Source organism: Pavona decussata, unplaced genomic scaffold (genome assembly GCF_977016875.1).
Source record: "Pavona decussata unplaced genomic scaffold, jaPavDecu1.1 SCAFFOLD_6, whole genome shotgun sequence".
Classification (NCBI taxonomy): Eukaryota; Metazoa; Cnidaria; class Anthozoa; order Scleractinia; family Agariciidae; genus Pavona; species Pavona decussata.
The window spans coordinates 697501-723519 of NW_028145430.1; the positions used below are offsets into that span (position 1 = coordinate 697501).

Here is a 26019-nt window from a genome sequence, read left to right on the forward strand (position 1 = left end):
GAGTTCCTTCGAGCCGGATTCGAACCAGCGACCTAAGGATTTCATGGTTTCACTACAGTCCTCCGCTCTACCAACTGAGCTATCGAAGGAATAGTCAGTCATCGGTAATTGAAGTAAGTCATTAGTCCATTATTTTATGGGATTGTTTCTTTGCAAATCGCATTTCGAATGGCTACACAAGAGCCATCCGTTGATAGAAATGCAGCCCTGGAAATTTCGAGTCAGGAGATTCAAATTCGTGTAAAAAATATACTTTACAGTGAGAAGATGTGGGGAATAGTGCATTTGCGTAACAAAGGGGCAAGTGTTTTTGTCATCAAGTCACGAGCGGGTGTCCTTAATGCTTAAAAGGTCAAGTTTCTAAAACGGTTTACGTTAGCCTTCAACACTGTCTCAAAAAACAGAGGTGGGGCACTTTTTAGAACTGAGGTGCAAAAGAGTGCAGTATTTTGATGCGGGTCTGAAGTTTGTATTATAACCACGAAACAGCATACAAAAAAGGTGGCAAAAAAGTTCCCATGAGGTATCTAAAGTTTTAATTATCAGAAATTATAACAATTCTGTGCAAAATGTATTGCATGTGATAATTGTCATAATACCAGATTGTCTTATCTTAAGAGATAACACTGTGTACTTAGAACAGGATAAAGCGTCAAGGATTGGAATAGACGAAAATTAAAACAGAACACTGCGAATTTCTTTCCCTTTCTTTTGTTTGTTTGTTTGTTTGTTTGTTTAGACGGTAAACCGTGGGGGTTCATAACCCACGGAAAATTGGAACACGAGTGAGGTGAGAAAGAAAAGAGGAACAAAGCACAGTGAAGCGAATGTGCAATTCTAGCGGACGGCAGAATTGACAAATTAACTATTTGCAACTTTTTGGGCAGTTTCCGTTCTGTACCCGATTGGTACAGAATTAATCGGTTTAATTTGGTTACAAAACCGAGGATCATAGATTTTCGTGCGGACATCGTGCACGTACATCTGTAATTATTCAGAGAGCCACACGCTTTGCAGGGCGAGCACTCAAGTCCTTAAGATGCCGGCGACATCGCGGAATCTGATAACTGACTGTGACAAATTAGAACAACGTAATCGGATTTGGGGAAAAACTCCTTGCTGAAATAAAACAGCGCCTAATTAGGCGCATTGCGTGCGATACATGTAGCACTACCAGATTTTCTTATCTTAAAAGATAATACACTTTAGTTGGAGTGTTCATCTTGGCAAATTGAGATAACTTGAAAGCTAGTGCGGTGGATAAATGCACTCTTGAGATAAGCCAGTGGATCTAATAGATGAGGCGGTGTTGTGCTACCACGTCGCTCAAGGAGATAACAGCTCGGTCGCTTAATATTAGTGAGTCATCTAGAGAGTCCTGTTCTAAATCACAGATACGTCCACCATTATCCATCTCAAATCATTAATAATTTATGAAGAGAAACAAAGGAAATCACTACCGTGAAGGAGGTTTCCAAATGTGTTTTTAACTATCAAGAAATTTGGTGAACCATTGTTTTAAAATTTTCCAAAAAATCATTAACAGATTGACAAGCTACACAAAACACTCGAAACGGTGTTTCATCTAATTTCTAAACACCTTGATTTTAAAGGCTCGGCGATGCCTCGTTTTCAACTAACTTCTCGGTGCCTTAAATAGGACGAAACATGGTGTTTCAGCATGCAGGTTCTAAATCATTGGCAATAATTGGAGAAATTCAAAGCAAAATCTCATCAAATTTTATGACAATTAAAATCAAAATTCCAAGCCTCCATTACGGTATCACCGACGACTCTTTTTTGTATATATTCTACGGAAGGTTTCTTTCTTTTTAGTTCAGTGTTGCAAAAATCTATCCTCGTACCTTCACAACGCTGTCCATCTCCCTGGAAACCTTGGTCACATGAGCACTTCCCCGTGGCACCACAAGTAGCATTGCGTCCACAAGTCACGCCTTCGCATTTGTCACGTGCTGAGAAAGGATAGCAAAGTAATCAAGAAAGCAAATTAAATGGGAAATGTAAAACAAGAGAAGTGGTTTAAAGTTTAAAGAAAACGACAAAACCTTTAACTTTCGACAGAGACTTCTGTCATCTTCAGTCAGTTAAGTTGAATTTATAATAAGTAGACAAAAATGCTAATTATGATAAACGGTAGTGGTCGATAAAATAGTGATAAATAGTATCATGGTGACAAAAGTGGTGGTATAATTTTAAAAAGCCTAAATCGTTTTTCTTTCAACAGACACCTGCCACTTTTAAATGGTGCTGCTTTTTTATAAATTACAGTACTAGTGTACTAAAACTGTCAATGGTTGTCTTGGGCATAGATGGACTGGGTTGAAATACAACTTGTAAAATGTTAGGCTTACTTTCTGGTGTTTCCGATTCTTGGATGACACAAATTCTAAGTACAATGTGCATACATTTTTTTTTATTCCAGAGCATGCGATTTCTTCATTTTGCCAATTAAAAAAAAAAAAAAAAAAACAGCGATGTGACGCTAATGGTGAGTTAAGTACATACGAGCGCAATTTTGTCCATCGCCTTGATATCCCTCGTTACATACACATCTTCTCGAGTTGTCATCGCCATATAGGCATTGCCCATGTTCACTGCAACGTACACCAGCACAAGTACCATCCGCTGTAAATGAGAAAACAAACAAACAAACAATTCAAGAACAACAGCAGCCAAAGCAACGCAGCAAACTCGCTGTTCAGTTGCATGTTGCGACTAGGTATTTAACTTCCCTTCCAGATATTTTGCAAGCGTTTGATAGCAAGCCCACCTCCTTCGCACCAATTAACAGAATTGGAATGAGGGAGTAGGGCCACAAAAAGTTTAAAACGAGTCTTCAATACATAGACCTCCTTATCTCATCCCAATAAAACAACAACTCCTGGGCGGAAGTTTTAATCTCCAAACCTGTGGTCAAATTACAAAGTCAGTGGCCATTTTAACAAAGCAATACAGAATGTACTACAGTGCGGCGTTGTTGTTCATTTACGCTGTTTCTTTTTTTTATACTAATGGAATGCTTAGAAAAATGACATTTTTACAGTACAATCTTGTACAGACGAGTCTTGAATTTGAAAAATTTGAACTTACGTTCGCAGTCCAGTCCATCTCCACTGAAACCCGGATTACATACACATTGCCAGCTGCCAGAATTTTCCGTACACTTTGCATCTGCGTCACATTCTTGGGAACAGCGAGAGGCTGTAGAAACGAAGAGTCATTTTGAAGCAGATTAACGCAACGTATTGGGGATGGTGATGATGGTGGTGATGGTTGTGACGGTGGAGTGGTAGAATAATATACGCAACAATAAATATTTTAAACTCGCTACGCTGTCTGATGAGCTATCCTACAATTTGAACTCACAAACGGTACCTTTTCGTTTTCAACTGACCTTTTCTGCAAACAAAGCCGTCACCAGTGAAACCGCTGAGGCATTTGCAAGAGTATGAGCCCTCGGCGTTTACGCAATCGGCATTGGAGCTACATCCCGCCAAATTCAATCGGCATTCATCCACATCTGACGGCGAGAGAAACATGACAATTGAATTGCTGATAAGGATTGTTATATAGCTGGAGGTTTTGCCGCAGCAGCTCATGCATTCCTCCATTAGTTCATGGTTACATGATATCTGCTCCCCACCAAAAGTCCATGATGGTGCATTATATATATTGCAAACACTAAAATGGCTGATACTGATATATAGATATATTGTTATTAGAGAATGTTGACCACTGTTGCACGCAAACAGAGCATGACTGACGATGGCCTTATTATGGTCTAGATTGTTTGCGCGTATTTCAAAGTCTTCTTTTTCCAAGCAACGCCTGCTTGATTTAATCTGTTCCACGCTTGAGTGAAAGTAAAGATTTCAGAATTAGGCAACTGGGGAAAGATTACCTTGTCTACATTTATGGAAGTAGTTCGCGGCTTGTGCTTTAAATTTCAGTAATAGTTTTAAGACTGTCTTACGCACCTAAACCCTTTGTTTGTCAATAAACTGATAATTTGCTTCCAATGCTGTATCTGAAAAAAACCTTTGCTTCGCTACATCACTGATCTTTTGTGAAACCAGTTGAATTTTGTTCCCCTCGAATCTCAACGTTTCCCTCGACTTCGTCTCCAGAAACATTGAGATTCTCAGGACAGAGGAAGTAATATTCTGAGATGCACATTTCACTCTAAGTATCATGACGCTGCTACGTGCCAAGGTACCGTTATGAATCCCTAGGGTTATTGTTTGAATCCTTGCAAAGTTATTTGAGTTCGCTCTTGTCTAGAAATCGCAATAAATTAAAATGGAATTTTAAGTTGTATTATCTAAAAGTATCATATCATATCGTACCATATCCATACCTTCACATTTGGTACCGTCTCCTTGGTAACCGTCGTTACAGCGGCATTGCTCTGTTCCCAGGTCGTTCACACAGCTTGCTTTGGAGTGGCAAGTTAGCTTTTCAGGGCCACAGGGATTACCATTGCCTTGCTGTCCTTGAGCTAAGAAACGACACAAAATTTTCTGTAAAAATTCCGCTATCTGCGTATTGTTTTATGTTGTGTCACGAAGCCTCCTTTTTACATGGGATTTCCTGTCCGTCTGGGCGGGGTTGCTCAAAGCGCGATTATCACTAATTGAGGTTAATTACGATAACAACTTATAGGATTTGTCCAAAGATAACAAAGGAATAGTGATAATCGGTCTTCGAACAACTTGCCTCTGCTCTGTTTGCTCTCAGAGGAACGGGCGATGGGCAATTTTAGTTGGCTTGGTGATTTATTCGCTCGAGCTTGGGGATCATACCATCTGCAAAATCAATGAATTTCAAAATAACTGTGCAAGGGAGATAAAGCATATGTGATAATACCAGCAAACACCTAATACGCTAGCTTTAGTACAATTTGTCCAGCCCTTAGAGAAGAGTAGCAGAGGCATATGGACCGTCACCACCGAGCAAGAGGCAAGACTCGACGGGACGTACGCCAAAACGGTTAGGAAGGCACTGGGCGTCTTATGATTTGTACCGATTGTCTTTAAACAATCAGAATGTACTCACTGTCTGGTGTAGAGGCGTTGACGATAAAAGATCTGATGGCTATCCCAGAGTAGTTCTGCTTTGCATCATACTTGGATAACAAAATCCGGGATTCGACATCAAAACTATAGAAGCCAACATCACATCCCCTCTGTTCCTCGTATGCGATATTCTGCAGCACCGAGAACCCGTTTGCTTCACCGTTAACTTCAAAGGTGACTGATCCATCCGACTCCACCCTACCGGGGTCCTCGCGTCGATAAACCTCTTTAAAAGAATTAATCCTAACGTTGGAATCAGGGCTAATGCTGGGCATTGTTCCGTTGACTGTAGTTTCCACGGAAATGAAACGGCCACTTGCGTCTTTTCCTGTGAACTTCTGCTTTAATTTGAGTTCCTCTCCTGTGAGGTAACAGAACACGTTATTTACTATTAGCTTAACTCTTTTAGTTTGACCTTATCTCAAGGTGTGCCATGTTGTACTGAAAAAAAAAAAAAAAAGCTCAAGTGAGACTTTCCGTTTACAAGAGTGCTAAAAATTTACTGATGGGAAATGTTGAGGGTTTCCGAAAGTAACCTTTCTATCTTTTCTGGTTTTCTATCCTAAGGCAATCCAGTGCTTACCAAATAACTCCTAACGACATCCGAAAATTGACGGCAATTTACGAAGTTATTATCAAAAAGGAAAATTAGCAAACAAGCTCCCAAAACCCGAAAAAAACGGCCGGGGACTTTGAAAAATTCATGGATTAGCAGGCGAAAGTGTAATACACAAAAGCAGGATAATTTCGACAGAAAGAGATGATTAAAGCTGGTAAATTCATCGCCATTTATTACCCTGCCCTCGACCATGTTACCCTAACAGTAAGCCAAGATGCCTGTCACAAATAAATGTAGTAAATAATCTAGCTTGCCAGAATTCTCCGTGAATTTTAGCATCTGGCTGCTGTGCGCAAAGTCATATGTTTCTTATTGTGACATGGGGATTCCTAAAATGCATGAAATTACCGGTAAACGGTCCCTTACTCAGTCGTACACAGTCAGTACACAATGTCGTACTGGAAAACGTAAAGACGTCCGTGGCATGACGTAAAAGGTCCGTATAATGATCAGTATAGGGCATGGTCTACCAAGAAAGTATACATTAGAGAAGTGGTCAAAACTACTATACTCAAACAGGACCCACCAAACCCCAAGATAGATGGTCGTCTCTGCCTGCATCCCCCTTCCTCAACCTCAAAAGATGGTGTCTTTATTGCATAGTCACCCCTCTATCCAGCAGCAAAAAATGACCTGAGATTAAAACCTCCCTTTTCTTGTTTTATCTAGCAATGCTGACTCTAGCTAGTTGAATCTTTCTGTGTCAACTCAAGTTTTAAAGCCAATAAAATTTCGTCGGTAATGTTCACGAGACAGGTGGTGTCTTCGATAACCCCCCTACCCCAGACAAGGTGGGTCCTCTTCGAACAAACTTGTTATGACCAGTGCCATAAATGTAGAAATCAAACATATACAAGTCGTTTTACCGTGCTTATACGTCAGAAAATGCCTCCATACACGTGACGCATACGATATTTGTTATATTATACAGTGTTACTTCACTACGCTAACAATAAAACTTACCTGAGTCGAAGGAAACCACCGCACTTCTTGTGAACCTGTTTCCGATGACACTTAACCCATTGGGAACACCTTTTGCCTCCCTTAAACCAAGCATCCAGCCCACCAGATTAGCAAACGGCGCGAGAATCTTTAGAGAATGCTCAAGGCCAGCCGGAGGGCTCCTGATTACCACATATACACGACCATCTTTGGTAAGCGCGATCACATCCAGAAGAAGTGAAGGCAGGTTGATTCCATTGATGTTGCCGAATAGCCTTCCGATCAAACGAAGGGTTGTTCCTATTTTGTTGAAAAATAGACATTCTATTAATGTGGTATACATATGTGTACAATGTTACCACTAATTACTAGCACTACGAGGGAGAGGGAATGTTTTTCTCTCCTTTTCAGTCCATCCTTCTCCAAAAACAGCAACAAAAACGGTAACAAACCAGCTAAATTATAGTCATCGGGGTGAATGTAGTCTTGGTTATTAAAAAATCTGATTTCTCAATGATGTGTACACTTATTAGAGTTGGAAGAGGGGGAGGAGGGAGTTAATTGAACGTTTACGTGCGGATTTGACGACTCCACAACGTTATGTTGAAAGCTTTGACTGTCGGCACTTCTTCATAGAATTTACACAACTTCACTTATTTTACGCTTACAATATTATAAAAACCTCCTTTTTGTTTACAAGTCGTTAAACAACCAAAGTCCACTTTACAGCAAAGACTCCGACACCAGCTTCTAACTATACTCTTTGCTCGTGCAAACAATGTCTTCTGCTCTACACTTGAGAATCGCGCCTTCGTTCATGCTGATCCTGTCTTATAGAACTCGCTGCCATTATCAATCAGAACCAGTAGCAGTCTCGCCATTTTAGAAAACAACTGAAAACATTTCTTTTTTAGGAAAGCTTTTAATTTATGATTAATACAGAATGCAAAAACGCTTTTGAATACCTTTTAGTATTGGCGCTATATAAATTTATTATTATTATTATTGTTATTATTATTATTATTATTATTATTATTATTATTATTATTATTATTATTATTATCGTTACCATTATTAATGCACAGTATCTTTACTAACCTTCTCTCTCACAAACCACTCCGTTTCCATAGTAACCTTCGTTGCAATCGCAGCAGTACCCTGGTGCTGTGTTCTTACATGACGCATGTGAATGACACTGGGAGACACCGCTGTCGCACTCGTCCACATCTAAAGAAACATAACATGGATTTCCCGGTAAATTTTTAATAGACAGGTAACTTAAGCATTGTCCGCGAAAAAAAATCCATAAAAAATAAATAAACAAGACGCATATGTGCGTGAACTTGGGCTTCTTTCCTGGCATATCCAGCTGTAAACGCCAGAAAGTTGACATGATAAAATCTCTGATCAGTTGTCATTTGTCGATTGTTTTACAGCATAGTACAAGCAAGTATATTGTAAGCAATGTATCTTCCTGGTGTAAATTGTACCCTCTGTCCGTTTTTTACGCCCGGTCTGTAGTCTGCGTTTTACACTGACCGATTAAGTAATAAATTTTAGAATCTAATAAAGGTTCTGACAGTAAACTCCGAGCTTTCAACCTATGTGTGCATCTATCTGGCCTACAGGATTTAGCAAAGTGGGCAGGGATATCTTGTGTTGGCTTCATCCCCCCCCCGCCCCCCCTCGCAAAAGTTTTTGTTTTTTGAAATAAGGGAATTCTGATTGAAATTGGTGTTTCGTGGGAATTTCTTTTTGTCAGTATCTTTCACCCATTAATCGATGAAATTTGTCCTCGCGTCACATGGGCGAAATTTGATCCGTCTCCAGTGCATGCGTTTGTTTACGCAAGATTACGAAGTTGTCACGTTTTGGCAATTAAAATAGAGAGAAAAACAGACAGAATGCTTTCCTAAAGGAAAAATTTATTCAGAAAAGTCTTTGTTTACGCCTAAGAAAGAAACGCTTATAATTATAAATGCGAGACGAGAGACGCGAAAGCGATTTGAAGGAACTATCAGTCCATTTCGAAGCGAATTTATCAACCCGAGCGTGGCACGTTTTTCAAATTTTCGCTAAAACTGTTCAGAATATAAAGAATCGGTCAATTAAAATAGTATTTCAGTACAAATTTACGATCAAACCTGTAATTTTTCAGCCGTTGAATTCCCAGAAGTACAAAAAATTTGGTAGAAAGTCTGTGGCCTGAATAAGGATTTGAGATGTCCGCGCTCCGCTAACTCGTCGCCTGGATAAAACAACAATTTGTACTCGAAGCACAGTTTCTTCGCCGTTATTTCTCGGATTTCCGCTATAGAAACTGTTGAGTATTCCTAAGTAGTTCTTCTTTCGATGTACTATTTCGAAAAGTTGTGTTTTCCTTCGGAAAACGCGAAAATCGTCGACTAAAAAATGGCCGACCCATGCAAACTCATGCAGCGACAAGATTACCTGCGCATGCGTTTTAAGGCCCAGACGGCGATTTGTGACTGAATGAAGAAAACAAAAGAAAAACAAAACAAAAAAACGAAGGGCAATTTTCAACTTGGTCTCCCTTTGAGAAGCCCAAGTAATTACCTATTGTGCTACTATGTGGGTGAAATCTGAACAGCCGAATCCAACAACTGAAAATTATCGGGCGATGCTTTAATGCTAGTTTCGCCAAACAAGGTGATTTTATCTTTTCAGTAAATGGGGAGGGGGATGGGGTGGTGGAGAGGGGGGAGGGGATGAGCAATCCCCCACTTTCCAGCCGCGAACAAAACTTTAACTGTGACCATGCACTTAAATGGTCCTTGCGTTACGGCACCTTTTTTCCAACCACCTTACAAAATGGCGATTTTCAAATTTGATTGTTTCTGGAATGTAAAGTTAAGTAAAGTAGTGGCGATTATGTAGAGATTTTTACCAATGAAGTTTCCGTTATCGCTTCACTGCAGCCAGTGAACACTTTTTTTTTTCTTGCGAAAGCTGTCATCTGCTTACTATTTCATGCTCGCTACTACTAGGACACCAACTTTTTTAGAAAACGCAGAAATTCTGCGACACAAAACACTACCATAAAGAAAATGAACCTAGAACGATTTAAGTCATACTAGGGACATGATTTTCCCATGATTTGTTGGTAGTTTTCATGGTCCTTCGTTTATATCTAACCAATAATCTTCTAGCATACTACGCAGCAGACGTTCATTGGGCTCGTCACCCCCCCCCCCCCCCCCCCCTTACGTGACGAACCCAAATAATGCTAATAATCGGATAATAATCTTAATAATTATTAATAATAATGTTCGGGTTTGATGTTTTTACTCAAACGGTAATAGAACAGATGTCAAACTAACAAGAACCATACTAGTCTCTCGTTTGTTGCATAATCATCGTAGAGTGAAAGAAAATCCACCTTACCATTCAATCCCGCAGCTCTTTCGTCAGCGGACAAGACAGAGTTACCAACAGCCCAAAACACAGAAGCAGCGTACCTGCCACCACAAAACTCCTCGTCATTTACGGTGCATAGAACGTCGCATGCCTCTTTTGACAATTTCTCGAGCCTCGTGTACTCCGGTTCATTCAGGCATGCGCACTGGCTGCCATCATGAAGGGCGGCATATCTATAGTTTCTCTCGTGACAGAGTATCATACACGAGCGAATACTGACATCCTGCCATATTTTGCTGGTGTTGGCAGAGAGGTAGCCATGCACTTTAAAACAACCGTTGAAGTCTGCAAATAACAAAGGACAACACCAAAAATAAACTATGGTTTCTTTATTTTGGTTTTTACCAACATGAAAAGTAAATTCAATACTGTATTTCTGGATGCCAAACGTGGGTCAAATTCATGACTTTGTCGCTGAGATTCTGACCAGGCATTTTAATTGACTCCCCATGCCACTGAGAGACGTGAAGTGCTTGTGAAAAATATACGACTCTTGCTGTGTTTTTCCTCTCTCGAAAATTTGTTATACCCAAAGAAAACGAATAATAAGCAATTTCGGAAGTGCACAAGGGACAATTTTTCACAACTCGCAGACGTGTAAGCGCGTTTGAAAAGTGGCCCCACGTTTTTGGGAAGACTGGGGTGAATTTAGAAGAAGATGACGAGGGAATGACGATTACGCCGTAAATTTCTAGCATCCCTGTGTTGGGTGGTAATTTAATTCTTAAACTATTTCTTGTTTCTTAGCGTTTCAGACGCTAGACAGCGAGGAGTATATTATTGTACTTCGAGTTACGATAGACACACCCCACCCACTCTACCCTGCAAAAACAAAGCTTGAAACATACATGTACTCTTATCACTCGTGATACTTACACTGATCTACAATGAAGTCAAGTGGCCTTTCGGAATCCTTTTGAAGAAAGCTGTCAGCAGCTTCCACGTTTAAAGGGCCCATCTTTGGCCATCCTACCTTGAACATCCATTGTCCAGGGGACATCATGTTAGACTTAGTAGAGAGAAGCCTTAAATCTCTAGTTCCTGAACCGGGTAATAGGTAATATCTGGTAGACACAAAGTGGACATGGTAGGCAAATATGAACTGAAAAGGTGTTTTAAAATATAGTTTACATAGGGCGCAATACAAATAGGGCGCAACTGTCGCGTCTCCTATACTGCGCCTAAAATATCTCTAGTCCTCACTGCTTACTACGCATGCTCGCGAATTGGTTGTTAATTAATAGCAAGGAAACATAGACATGCAATGCGTGCAGAGGCGATAAAGTTTCCTACGTTTCAATGTATTTCGCACAGAGCACTAATTGGGGACACTTTCCAGATCGAATTGGAATTTTAAAAGTGTTGGTTTTTTGACGGGGAAACCGGAGTACCAAGAGAAAAACCTCTCTGAGCAAGGACAAGAACCAGCACCAAACTCAACCCACATATGACGCCGAGTCCGGAAATCGAACTCGGGCTACACAGCTGGGAAGAGAGTGCTCTTACCACTCGGGCATTCGTATTAATATCAGCCTATCCATATCCATCCAGGGAAGTAATCCATGCAGGAAGATTCGTGTAAGAAATTATGTTATTTCCTACGGTCATCGCTTAAAATCATTATTTTTTAAACAAAACGAAACACTGTTTACCTGACTTGGTCCCCAGCGCTAAAGCCAACTTGCGCATCGAAAAGTCTTCTCCCCTGATACCGGACATGGTATCCCTTGATCCACTGCAAGCCATCATCTTTGTAGTTGAATAAACTGAACGTGCTCCTGCCATCTGTTATTAGGACTATTTGAAAAGTGTTCATCTAGAGGAAATAATAACTTACGCCTTTTTATATTTGACATTTCTATTTATTTTGCCACACAAAACAAGTTACAATACGAGACAAATAATTACGTGTATTAAAATGTAGAGGAAAAGTTAGACTGAAAGCAGTCCCTTTCTCGTTAGTCGAGAGGGTGCGCTTACAGCGCAGCGAGACTGGAGCGAGGAGAAATAAACGAGAAGAGACCCCCTCCACTTGTTCGCTCCAGTTTTTTTCGCGCTCGGCTATTTCGCGCGACCGCTCGACTCGTTCGCTCCAGTTTTTTCGCGCTCGGCTGTTTCGAAAGACCTCTCGACTATCCAGAAAGGGACTGCTTGCAGTCTAAGGAAAAGTGGAGAGAAGGCCTAAAAGAAACGATAAAGCTTATATCTGATTAGGCGTCGTCAAACTAAGTATAAATTATATTATGGCATGGCGCTGAGAAAATGACGTGGCGTAAAGTCGATAGCAAATAGCCGGGAAAACTAAAAGATACGCTAGCAGATTTTATATTATTCATAGTCACTCACTAATAATTTTAGTCTTAAGAGATTTTTTAAAAGAACAAATAGAACTTGATTTGAAGATTCCATTGCCAAGCGAACTATAAAACTTGGGGCCTTCGAAAAGGACAGAAAATTTCTTAATGTTAATTCGACAATAGGGTAGACGGAAGGCATGGGAGTTTCTGGTATGGTAAGTGTGGATTTAATTGTATTGAAGATACCGAACTATCTACTTGTATAATTGTTACCAAGGCTAGTGCTTTAAAGTTGAGGCTTAGGGTTAAGACTCCCTAAAATAATTTTCCCGCCAAAATCCCAGACACAAACATTCTTCCAAAAATGAGTTTACCGCAATATTAACCTATGTACTGTTAAGCTTAGCTGTTCTTAACTGTTAACCTGGCGTTTCAAGATATGTTATTACGTACAACATTTGAGGAAAATCGTGGTTGAGATAAGCCGTGGACAGGATTAAAAATGGAGAACAGAACGGTCAAGAACACGGGCGGTGAGCTTGGCACCGATACAGAAAGAGGAAACTACACATGTCCCCTTTTCAATTTCACCAATCCCATTTTGCCTCATTTCGCACGAAGGCAGAGTTGCTTACAAGTATGACTTGACTCACGGATCACATTTCACTAACGCGGCAAAAACGCTTTATAGTTCGCACCAACAAAATAACGGCTGGCAAAACAACCTGTTAATCGTGCACGTTACCTTGTTAGGAAATCTGCCATCTTCGTGAATGACGTTATTCCACGTGACGATGAAGATTTCTGTCGCCTCAAAGTCATTCTCTCTGACAAAACTTCCTCTGACTTGGTCCGTTGCCAATTTTACTATAGTCTGATTTCTTGTTTCTCTGTAGAATACCTCACTAAAGTTTTTAACTTCAATGGGTGCGTAGAACGCTGCGATAGACGGCGTACTCGGAGGGAATGGAAACTTTCTATGTCGCAACGCAGTACGGGAAAACTTCTCTTTTCCAAGCGTGATTAGTCCTTCGCCGTGCACCTTAAATAAAACACAGGTGTCGGATTATGAAAAATCATGCTCAGCTTATGCAGGCATAAGCGCTCAATTCTAGGTGGATTAAGTGGAGACCCTTTACTAAACGGACAGTGAGCAAAGTTCCAAAATTTTGTCCACATAACTACTGTTCTAGTCCCTCAATTAAGGGCGGTATCTCTTTTTGCTACTGCGTATGTATCTAGGGATGGTCCGTGAAATATGGGTGCCTAGTAATACAAAGATATTTTTGCGCGTTTTGTGACTATGTAGGAAAAGCAGGTCTTTGCAAATGCTCTTGACATAAAAACCCATATAATAATCTTATGTGTTTGTAATTGTCTCTGAAAATGCGTAGTTACCCCAAATAATTTTCGTTCTGGTCGCCTCTCCACCTCTTTTCACCTCGTTCCTCCAAAGCTACAGAAGTTGATCAGAAAAGCAAACGATGATTTTCTGGGTAAAACGGTGACGCAGGAGTTGATGGCAGACGAATCTCAAGGTATCGACTCTGCAAACTTGCGCGCCCCGCGTTTCAATTCTATTGAAGAAAGAGCGGCGCCTGCTCTGAGGTCTAGGGAGCCAATAAATGGAGAGGTTTATTGTTCCGATTTGTCGCGTGTATTTTGATATATGATTTAAAACCAATTCTCGAAAATTAAATCGACTCGATTCAGAAAATCGTAAACTAGGCCGATCGTCAGACCATCCTATGGGTAATCGGGCAGACGTGTTAATATAATAAATAATAATTTAGGCAAAGTTAGGCTTGAGCCAATGCGATCAGCGGCCTTGTCGATGACAGTACGTGATCTGTGGGGCGGTCCATATGTCTTGACAGGGCGGGTTCTTGTTGTGCAATATATTTGGCTTGCAAAATTAGCTGATGGTCGCAGATCATTTGCTGTGAGCGAATCTTTGCGGTTCTTGCCCCATCGCACCCACCCATATTGTGGCTAGGGGATTCCAGGTAAGTATTGGGTAAGGCAATTTTTTTTTTTCACACTGAATTTTAAGCGTGACGGTGCCGGGAAGCTGCCGGTCGGGTGGTTCCCGATCGCAAGGTTGTCATGGATACCTCTCGGCATGACTAAATCGTGTGAGGCTCCCCACCGACTCTCAAGGCACCAGTTTCTCAAGCTCATCTATCAGTGATGAGTGATGGATTTAATGAGCTATACTGTGTGAGCAAGATAGCCTGCGTAGCTGGCGGTATTGTACACGCGCGCGAAACCAAGTTTTGGCGGCGGAGCCTCCAGAAGCGAGCGGCGAAGCCGCGAGGAGAGTGGGGAAAAACTTTATATCGCGCGCGCCTACAATACCGCCAGCTACGCAGGCCATGAGCAAGACGACAAATCAAGCCCACAAATCGTAGCGCGTACGTCCACAGGTATCCCAAGCTGTATGAGCATTAAAATAAAGACCTTTGTTTTGACCTTTGTAATTTGAGTGTCACGATGAGTGTTACGCAATGGCGTAAATTATAAGGGTTTGTATGGGAATTTACGAACGTGTTTTGGAATCGAAAATAAAGGGCATGAATTGGAAAAAAATGGCTTACCTTGTCTCCTCGGTATCTTGCCAGTGTTTGTGTGCCGTATTTTGGCCATTTCAGCGCGATTTAGTGGGTTTTAGGTTTGCCGATTTCCTCTCCATATATAATCTCCCCTGTTTTATTATTCGGAGATCTGCCGAGCCTCGCGTTGCAGTAACCTACCTTGGGGAGATTATATATGGAGAGGAAATCGGCAAACCTAAAACCCACTAAATCGCGCTGAAATGGCCAAAATACGGCACACAAACACTGGCAAGATACCAAGGAGACAAGGTAAGCCATTTTTTTCCAATTCATGCCCTTTATTTTTGATTCCAAAACACGTTCGTAAATTCCCATACAAACCCTTATAATTTACGCCATTGCGTAACACTCATCGTGACACTCAAATTACAAAGGTCAAAACAAAGGTCTTTATTTTAACGCTCATACAGCTTGGGATACCTGTGGTACGTCAGCTGATCGCAGAAAGCAGGGCACGTCATAGACTCATTTGGAAAAAGTTCAAAAACGAATTTTGTCACGTCCCCACACTAAACAAAACCCGCTTTGAAACGTTCGCGCGTCTTCTCAGTCCCGGCCTCATTGTTCAAAGGCGGATAACTCTATCCGATGGATAAATCGCTATCCAACGGATAAAATGTACTCCAACCAAAACATTTTTAGTATCCGCTGGATAAAGTTATCCCCTCTTTGAACAACTTGGGGCTGACCTTTAGGCACACAGCACTTTTCCCCGTAATCTACTGAATTTTCGGAACGGCAGAGGCCATAAATGGCGTTAAGAAACCTAAGAACCACCTTAATTACCCTGTGGCTTTAATATATCAAAAGCTGAGATTTAGATCAATTGTAACTTAAAGAAAATGCGTGTTGAGCAAAAATGTTGCAGTGATTTACATTTTCCGCTCAGATATTTGGGTTGTTAAGAAATCAAAACAAAGTGAGAAACATTTTTGAAAACGAAAAATGCCATGGTTAAGTATTTTATAAATAAACGAAACAAGTGTTTTCCTCTTGTCTCCTGTTTGGAATCTTTTGCATATTTTATGGCGTTAGAAAAACACATTTGCTTCCCACGGCTCTAGAGTGCAAATAAACGTCTAGTGTTTTAACCTAAGGGTAAACTGAAACAAACACAACCCCGATTGTTTACAAGACCCCATTTCCGCAAGAGATAAAACAACACACAACTAATTTGCACTGCAAATGGCTTTTCAACATGAACGAACGGCGTATTTAATTTCATCTTTCAAATTATCGATCGGGTTTCTTTTTGTAACTGGTCTGATTTAATCATAACTGAAAGAGTTAACAAAATTACTTTCTAAAATTATCTATTAGTAAAGGCCTTCCCAAATAGAGTTAGGATAGAGAGTCCCAGTCTGCACCTCTTATCCAACCTTCCCTCCCCCCTTTCCCCGAAGCCCCACTCCTTCCCCCAGCCTTCGGTTTATAATGCAGGAAATACAGTACTTCGTTCCTGAGCTACCTATTCAAGCAAATCTTATTCAAAAAGCGAAATAAGCGTCTCGTGCAGTGCAAGACTGGTCTAAGAAAAGGCGGGGCTCATATTTGAGGCTTTTCGTAGCAAACGGCGCAACCAGTGTGTATGCGAGTACCATATGGTACTACAGGTTGTACCTAGGGTGAGGGGGTTGGAGGTGTTCCGTCGGTTCTCCACTAATCCTGGCCCTAATTCCAATACACGTTTTCAGACCAATGTCTAAACTTCATAGCCGTTTTAGCTCGGCCGAATGATACAGTATAAGATCAAAAATGCATCAGGTGAGGTGCAAGAGAGGTAAGCATGTGGGAGAAGCCTCAATTTTCTTATATACCAAAAAGTTGAGGAGGGGTGGGAAGGGATTTTAGCATTACATAGAGCGCAACATAGCCTGCCTTGAGAATACTGCCAGAAGCATCTAGCTTCATTATAATTGTAGACGTGCATTTCACTGTATAGACCACATCCTAGACCATACCTCAAGCATTCAAATTACCAAATTATTTTTTAATAGCTTACGTGATGGACATAATTTGATTTTGCCTCTCCAGAATAGTGAAACGCTTTATATCAAGCGAAACAAAACCCTGGTCGCATTATAATAGTTAAATATTTGTCAGTTATTTCCTTTGAACTGAAGGAGATCGGAAGTTATGAAAAAGCGAAAACAGTTTTGTATGTTTTGCTTCGAGGAGGATATCAAACAGAACCACCTATGATCGGTAAGCCGCATTTCCGTTAAAACAGGCCACCCACCGCCAAAACAAAACAAGTCAGCTTTTAGGAAACGTCGCGTTCGCGGAAGATATCTTAAATTCTTCACTCTGATAAAAAAAAAGTTGCTTTTAGCGATAACATCAAATCTGTCAACTTCTGAGCCGTGGAATTCTTCAGAAAACATACAGCGATTTAGCTGAATTACTCATAAAAAAGATAAACAGTGGATCGTTGGAATTTTAATCGAATGGCTTAGGGTCCCTGGCTAAGATGTTACTTATCAACTATGTTGCTTGCGAAATTGTTCTTTGTGGCGTGTGACTGATTGGCGATTGAGATACTCGTAAATTCAAGACGACAAGTCACGGTGACTTCTCGACCATATAGAACCAAAAATTAGTAGCCGAGAATTAAAGCTAAATAGCTAGTTTAGTATCAAAGGGTTATCTTGTTTAAATTGCACTCAGAAGCTTTGACGGCTTGTCAAAGTAAAGGACTGGTGCATCACCAGATTGGTATTTCAGCAAATAACACAAACCAGCTCGTCACTAAACATTGTAGCACAATAAAGACTCGTTATTCCTACAGCGATGGCCAAGAAGCAAACAGATTTAACTTCACACAAGCGATCATTAAGGCATATTAAGGGACAATTGGACTAAAGATTAGCTTAACTTAGCCGAACAAACGATTTGCGAGATAACGAACAGGCAAAACCCGCAAAACACATTTACCAAAGGGTGTTACTCGAAATACCTTGGAATAAAATTCCAAAGAATCAAATGAAAATAACCTTGGTTTAATTTGTAATGAATACTCCAAACGCTGATCAGTGGCAATAGAAATATGCAATTTTACTGACCTGTAGAGCGTTGTAACCCTTGTTGTAAAAGGAGTAGGTGCCGTTTATGTTAAACACTTTTGCCAAAGCATGCTTCTTGTTTGGCAGTTTTGCGTCACCGACTGCTTCACCAAAGGGAAAGAAGTCCTTCAGACTCACGCTGCTTGCAAACGCCAAAAAATGCAGGAAGATCCAGGCAGAGAACATGATTTTTCGCTCCCTAGTCAAAATTTCCGACTTTCCAATAAAGCGGTGAGCGTGTTAGGAAAGCGCGCGGCGATTGTGTAAAAGAACACTGAATCGATTATGTAGTGCGTTGACTGAAACCCAGGAGGGGCATTGTTTTAAAGACAATCAAAGTGACGTGACACAAACGATCCAAAAGTCATTAGTCCATTGACGACATTGACGCCTGATTTCAAACGAGGTCGGAGATAAATCAAAGGGGACAAAAGGAAATTAATTTCGTCGGAAAATTTTAGTCCCTGCCGTCGGATTAGCACAGATTTGATGTGTTTGGAAACGTGTTTAGATTATGGAGGACCTTGCTAGACTTCTGTCGGTACGTTTGCAATGATATTTATCGAGTCGGTCACCAAATTAGACGAAAGGTGAAAAACTTTGATCCGAAACGTCGAATTCTACGCTTATCAAATCTCATCGACACTCCCTGTTGTTCACCTTTCTCGTTCGTTCCATTTCCGGTTGATGCTAGCGGGAAAGGCAAGTTGATGGGTCCATTACGGATGATATATCGTGAATTGTATAATCGAATCACAGATTCTTGAAATTATCGGATAAATTCACAAGTGGATTCTGTAGTCAGTTGTCGAGGATGAGTCCTTCGTAGGATGAATCCTCCTATTTGGATGATAGTCATAAAAAAATTAAAAAAAAAAAAACGCTGGAACTACACAATTTTCATTCATGGTCTCAAAACTCTTGTTATTAAAAATGGAGGTGAGACAAAAGTTCAACATTTAATAAACGGCTTATTTAATAAGTCGATTTTCATCTTTGAGAGTGAAACGGCTTGAAATACTCTGACGACGGCGTGGACCTCTTCAGTTACGGTAACTTTGAAATAACACTCAGAAACATCACTGTTTCGAATCAGCCTCTACTTGAGGCAGGTTGACAAAAAAGTAAAGGGCTACAATTTTAGATTTCTCAGTGCAGATGATAAGAATTTTCAAGTCGAAAATAAACATGTTTATAATCCATTGGAATCCGCTTTCTAATAGTATTTGCTAATGCGCCCAAAAACGTGTCCCGATGATGTGAGAACATCGGAATCAGAGTGTTTTATATCCGGTGAGCTTCCTGTAACGAAAACCGCTGTGAGTTCAGTTCTGCCGACACACAGCACGTGCCTGATTCAAAAGATCAAGCTACATTAAACAGACAGACTGCAAGGCACCGTAGTTTTGAGCTGCTTTAATAAATCATAGAATAGAACTTGAACTGGGTAGCAAGTATCGGTTCATGTAACCACGTTTATGCGCAAGTTAAATTGAAACGTGACTACTATCAGTGTAAGTACTCGAGGGAGAAATGTGCTATGCGTGAAACTCGCTCGCTCACTGGTTGGTTCGGCTCCGATCTTCCTCTCTTTGGAGGGTAACCTGCGTGGCAGGTGCGCGAGCGACTGATTTCCATGCAGATTGTGTCTTTTCTCCCCTTCGGCCCAACCTTTATAGATATTTTAATAGTTTCTCAATCATTGTGAACCCTTGACCAAAAAAATTAGTTCCGGCCCCTGCATGAGATAAGATGGACTTTTTTGCAGTCGTTCTTGCCCTTTAGGGGACAGTCCGTTCACTCCCGGCCGGACTCCGAAGGATTTTCTTGCCCCGCTCTATGTGTTCCGCGTCCTCAGGAAGCCTTCAGCCGAGCGATTGAATATATGTAGGTCATATAGCGTCTTGGACATGAAATCTTCGAAAAATAGGGAACGACTGCCGACTGATTCAATATATAGAGCAAGGTCATCAGTAACACTTGAGCAAATCCTTCGGATAGGGAACGACTACAAAAAACTCCCGGAACCAAGTATTCTGTCGCATTATCATCACCATTATTATTATTGTTATCGCTGTCGCTATCGTTACTAATACTGTTATTTTTATTGTCCATTGTTGGATTGCTAATGTTATTATTGTTGTTCATGGCCATTTAATTTCCCTAATTTTCATCGCCGCAATGTCTGCAATGTATTTCTTCTTATTCGCGTACCAGTTTCAAAGCTGGTCATTTGGCCTGTGCAACAACATTTGTGAAGAGTATGAGTATGCAGCCGCATGCGGGATAACTGCCACCTCCCAGGCCACCTATAATTAATCGATTAGGAGAATCGGTAAATAGAGAATTCCATCAAACTTTGTACAAAATTTTCTCAAAATTGGTGCCCTCACTTGGTTCAAACTCAGTCCCATGCACAATCACTATATATAGCCTTGAAGCCACTCAGCTAACCCCGTGGTGGGTATCTAAACTGACCGGCGCGGGAATCTTTTTCGACTGACTGCGTGAAGTTGGGACTGGAGTGAAAATTGGGAGTTGCCAGGGTCCTCTCTCTTTCTGCTTTCAGTTTTAGATTTATTTACAGACTAAATCCCGGTGTGCATTGGGGATGGAATGAATCTACTCAACGTCACTTGACTAGTAAAGTGTCTTTTAATCTATACTTCAAAGGAAGACCTCACAGACCTCACATGACGTCTTCTCCGATCTAACAGGTTTCCACGGAGTTCGACAATTTCAAAACGGCGCTTCACCGAAACTTGGCCATTTCAGACCAGAGAATTAAAACAATCCTGTTCTAACCGCTAATTTAATGTTGCAAGCTCCGAATTTTATCAGTTCAAAATTCTGGTCTGCCTTTTCAGTTCTATATACTCAGTTAGGATCAAAGTTTATTGTTCATGACACCGCTTTGGTTTCGCCTTGGAGTCTCCTCGTAAGTTCTCGCAATAGTTAATCCGATGGCTAGCCGAGATCCAGGTAATCCTATCGGCAGGAAGAGGATATATTTACCATAATCGGCGACAATTAAAAAATCACTGGCTAAAGCTCGATGAATAAATGACTAAGCCGTCGTTCTTGTTTAAATAGAGCCAAAGGCTTTAAGTTTGGAAAAACAAAAACATCCATTTACCAAGGTTTCAGCTGATCCTGTCAGTGTGTACACATTGATTGTTTTTTTTTTTTCTCGGCTCGGTGCAGTTTTGCATGATCGTCTTTTTGCCTGCGGTTTTGGTGACGGGTTGAAAAAATCAAAGACAGGTCAAGGATAATAGACTTAATGTCCTTAATAGAAACAGGTCAATAATAATAGGATAGAACTAGAAAAAGAAGATGATATATTGCAACCGTACACTCATTAAAACAGGCTGCGCCCACCTCGCCCAATATAAGGGGTATCGAATGGTCAAGTTTAATTTAAAAGTGCTCGCAAAATTTGGCCTTTGCTCGAATTGCTCGCAAAAATTACACGGGTGCTCGCTTGCTCGTGCTCGCAACATTTTTGCAACTGCTCGCATGCTCGCATTCCCGTTAACATGTGCTCGATTGCTCGAAATTTCGTTAATCCTTCTTTGTAGTTATTTTTTATACATACATAAATCAGTTATGATATGGTTAAAACAAAATGGTTGGAACATCCTTACCTCTGGCTTCAGTCTTTCTTCAACAGTTCAGCCTGTAACTATTGTTCTGTTTTGGAGGTGTCAGCCAGGTTATTAGCTATTACTTGGCGCAAAACTCGCTGCTCGCCATCTGTATTTTTCTAAAGTGCTCGCTGCTCGCCATCTGTGTTTTTCTAAAGTGCTCTCTGCTCGCAAGGAAAATTTGACAACTGCTCGTGCTCGCAAAAATAAACACACTGCTCGCATGCTCGCAAATGCTCGCAAAGATAATTCGATACCCCTGGCACGAGAAGTTGTAAAAAATGACATTTCTAAAATTCTGGACTGCATTCTTACATCGCAACTTCAAGCAAATCACCTAAATTGCTGCATACAGCATCTCTACGCAGGCTCGAGCTCCAGTTTCGTTATTACCGAGAAATTTAGGTAGTGATTCTGAGGTTGCAAAGCGGCTCGAACGAATCAATAACGAAATGGCTGAAATATTTGAAATTATACAACTTGAGATTGCTTAATTGAACAATGTACTCAGCTGAGCATTCTGAAATAGGTTTGGCGTTCTTTTCTGGAGTTGTTAGCATTGCTAGTAGCATAGGTAAAATTTCCCGTCCAGTGTGTTCGGCTGGTAGGTTGAAACGCAAACCCGAGTTTCGACTGACACCATCAAAATACACAGACTTATCATTTTCATCTTTTCATGACCAAGAGGAAACAATGAACGTATCATATATTCATCCGTCTTTCCAGAAATAGACAATGGGGATCGCGATCGAGCCCCGGAAATTGCAAGGACTGAAAATTTCGTCTGATCACTCTTAAGGAGTGTTCGTTGGATGTATCAGGTTGACGACATATTATCAAAATACTATAGTACCGCAGAAAGCCTTTATTCAATTGCCTGTATTTTATTTCTAAGAAAATCGCGGACGCATTCACTGATATGGCGTCTTTCCAGTTATAAACAATGGCATCGAGCCCCGGGAAATACAAGGAAAATTCGTCTGATCACTCTCACGGAGTATTTGTGGATTTGCTGTTTGAATTAGTTTGACGAGATATTTTCAAAAATGCTGGTACTGCAGATGACAAAACCGACGAAATCATTGATCAGTCGGCAGAAATTAAATAAACGATACTCCCGTCAGAGCAATTTTCTGAGTGCCGAAAGTACTTCGCGTTTGGCTTGGTTTTGTTGACTACGCTCTGTGATTGGTTGGTAAAACTCGTATCACTTTATCAACCAATGAGAAACATGAACAAAAGCAACCGTGACTTGCAATTGCTCGCAAGCGTTTTCCCGCGCTTGGCACTGTTTACATGCACATCCTTTGAATTCTGATTGGTTCCTTGCGCTCCTTCCGTCTGTTGTGATTGGCCAGAGTAATTGCTTCGGGTTTTGGTTTTTAAACACTTAATCGAAAACGATTCCTACAATCGTTATTTTTCAGTTTTCTTCAGCTGCTCTAATAACAACTACTTAAAATATCAACGCGTTGACAAACCCAGACGCAGTGATCAATAGAATTAACCCAAGTGCTTCTCAGTACCGATCACTGTGTGCATAATCCGGCATGACTTGGATTTCGTATTAGCAAGGCAAGCTTAATTACACAAAACTCAAAAATTCTCTGGTCAATATTATTCCTCCCAAGTGTAGTCTCTAGTTATCTCCCTGGTGAGGTTTTCTGCCTGCAGAAAAGACTCACACACCCAAAACTCTGTAAAGCCGACTTTATACGTGTCTCGTTATATATACCGCTCTGGTGGCCAATGCTTATGGAAATAATTTGTTGAACTGAATGTCTATATCTAAACCAATGCAATTAAACTGCATTTTAAAACGATTAAGACTGTAGCGGAATTCTTAGCAAGCTCCTGTTGCCTTCGGCTACGACTATTTATATGGTAAAACTGGCCAGAATGATTTTCTTCTCGCCTTAATACATGCTGGGTCAGACACCGTATGACAATTTAATCCAAGCCCGACCTACGAACGGCCGCTGTTCAGTTTACCGCATTCTATGTTAAGATACAATATATAAAGACTCCAAGAGTAACCACCGATTTGTATCTCCAGCTGGATTTCTACAGTCGTCTCGTCCAGTCGTCTCGGCATGTCGTTTTGTTGACGATTCTTCACTTTAGCTCTCGTGCCGATTTATGCTCTGCCCAAAGGAAGGTGAATGCACGATCTTTTGCTTTCACCAATATAGACAAAAGGGATTTTATTTGGCAAGATTTAGAGAAGTTTTTCAACAGTTGTTGACGTATCCCATTGTTTCTGTCTACATGTGTTCTGTTCCAAATGTTGTCTGAAATTAAACCGAGACTTGGCGCTGTGCTAGGAAAAGGAAAGCTGAGATCAGGTGCGGTCAGTATACGCCACTAGTGCACAAGTTTAAAACGTCAATGGCGGATCAAAGGAAAGGACCCAGCCGAGCCTACTCAACCCAACGCACTTCGTGACAACTGTAGAATCCCTTCAGATCACATCTACTTACGTCAGCTAATTCTGCATGTCCTATTATAAATTACTCTGTGAATACTTATTTAGAAATATTTGTGGCTTTCTGCGTAAGAAATCTTTGTAATTTCTATTCATTTTGAAATGTTGTTAGAACATCTAGTGCTCGAAACAATAAGTCCACTTATTTCATGAATCACACATTTTCTTTTGTTATTCAACATCCTTTATTTAACTTACATACTTCATGAATATTAAACTAACTGAAACGAGGGATTTATACAGATAAATCCCTCATTTACATTAGCAGTACTGCGAGAAACGCACACATCAGGTTGCTTCTATTGTTCTCCGTTTCTCACCTAATTATAAGTGTGACGGTACTAATTAGCCGGCGTTTGTCCCCTTGAACAAAGGAATAATTTCATGAAATAAGTCCTCGGCCCTCGGGATGTATATGGATTAATACCTCCGTTCTCGGTATTTATCTCTTACATACGTGGTACTGCATACATTTGAGTGTAAACAAAGTTTATGATGGTATGAAGATGAGGACTTCATCTAGTAAATTATGTTCCTGCGTAACAAACAGAACGAATATACTTTACTTTACATTATGCATCACCCTCCGCGCTTGAACGGACGTAGTGGATCATGATTTTTGCCTGTCCTAGTAGAGGTTTTGCCAAATTCCCGGCGAATATCCAGCCAAGGCCGTTTCAGAGGGGTATTCTCGTTTGCCTGTATTCGAGTTCTTGTTTTTAAAGAATTCTTCTTTCTGACGTGAGCTGAATCGCTAAATGAAATATTGGCTAAATGTCGGTGTTGTTGGCCTGCTGGGTTGCCAAAAGACGCCATTTGGCAATTATATTGCTCCCAGCAAGTAGGGAGACAAAACTCTCAGTCTAAAGCTCATTAAGCTATCTGTAGTAAAAGCTATGTATCTTGAGCTCACGCTGCTTAATTTTCACGATGAAAGGAAATCTATCTTTTTTTTTTTCATGCTGGCGGAGAGCAGCTGCTTTAATGTCTGAGATTTTTAAGACCTCTTGGAAACAACACGACCGAACTGCTCACAACTTTGATTTAGGCGCTCTGATCACATTTGGGGAAAGGTTACCCAACGATGCAATTAATGGATTGAAAACTTGAAAAGTTAACCATTGTTTGACAAGTGCTTCCCTTCTGTGCAAAATCTCATTAATAGCTGGTTATAATTGTATGAATAACTCTTGTCTCAAGGTCTACTAATGTTGAAGCATTGAAGTTTTTGACTGTTTTTCACAGTCAGTCAAAGACAAGAGTTATTCATACACTTTGATTAAGATTCCGAGGTCAAGAATGAGCATTCGCAGTATTAAGCTGGTTATAATTTTGCATTCATTTGATATTTTCTTTTTAGTTGTTTCTGAAACACAATCCAGTCTGTGTTTGAGTAATAGTACCTTGTTAAATACGTGTGGAAGTTTTTTTTTTTTTTTTTTTTTTTTCGCTAAAACAGCAAAAAGTTGCGACAATGTCCCTTTAAAGTAAACCGCCAGTGTACATTCATAATTTGACCTCAGCCTTCGGCGTACGTTTTTGGGTGGGTCTTTCATACATCACACGGGTATAACAAATCTAGCGCACGTCTCTTTCTTTAAGGTTCATGAAAACCTAAACAAGCTTTCACAGGCACAAGCCACTGAATTCAAACAATCATCATCGTTTTACCCTCCCATATAGGCCACCTCTAGCCCTCTGAAAGGGACCTTAAAAACTGTAACCAGTAGAGAAGTTCACCTTTGCTAGGGGAATCATCGCCCACATAGATGATTTCCAGTCTTCTTTTGACCCTCGAATGAGCCCTTAGCAGCAAAA

The 26019-nt window shown here is 40.6% G+C and overlaps 1 protein-coding gene and 1 non-coding gene across 4 annotated transcripts in view; both read right to left on the reverse strand.

The window, feature by feature from the left end:
• LOC146489036 (uncharacterized) overlaps positions 1-18409 on the reverse strand; it is a 62243-nt gene extending 43834 nt beyond the window's left edge. Inside the window, exons 1-13 of one of the 3 annotated variants that reach the window (XM_085105441.1) lie at positions 18070-18409; positions 13138-13434; positions 11748-11911; positions 10972-11159; positions 10063-10380; positions 7756-7884; positions 6679-6957; positions 5077-5457; positions 4379-4519; positions 3416-3541; positions 3112-3222; positions 2527-2646; positions 1866-1973 (exon numbers count right to left, since the gene is read on the reverse strand). In XM_085105441.1, the coding sequence (XP_084961567.1) occupies positions 1866-1973; positions 2527-2646; positions 3112-3222; positions 3416-3541; positions 4379-4519; positions 5077-5457; positions 6679-6957; positions 7756-7884; positions 10063-10380; positions 10972-11159; positions 11748-11911; positions 13138-13434; positions 18070-18255 (2548 nt within the window). In that variant the 5' untranslated portion in view covers positions 18256-18409. The remainder of the gene's footprint in view (positions 1-1865; positions 1974-2526; positions 2647-3111; positions 3223-3415; positions 3542-4378; positions 4520-5076; positions 5458-6678; positions 6958-7755; positions 7885-10062; positions 10381-10971; positions 11160-11747; positions 11912-13137; positions 13435-18069) is intronic. The other 2 variants (XM_085105434.1, XM_085105426.1) reach the window with 2 other exon arrangements.
• Trnay-gua (transfer RNA tyrosine (anticodon GUA)) lies at positions 5-89 on the reverse strand. The gene is given in 2 exon segments: positions 5-40; positions 53-89. It is a non-coding gene; the product is annotated as a tRNA-Tyr (tRNA).
• Positions 18410-26019: the final 7610 nt, after the last annotated feature.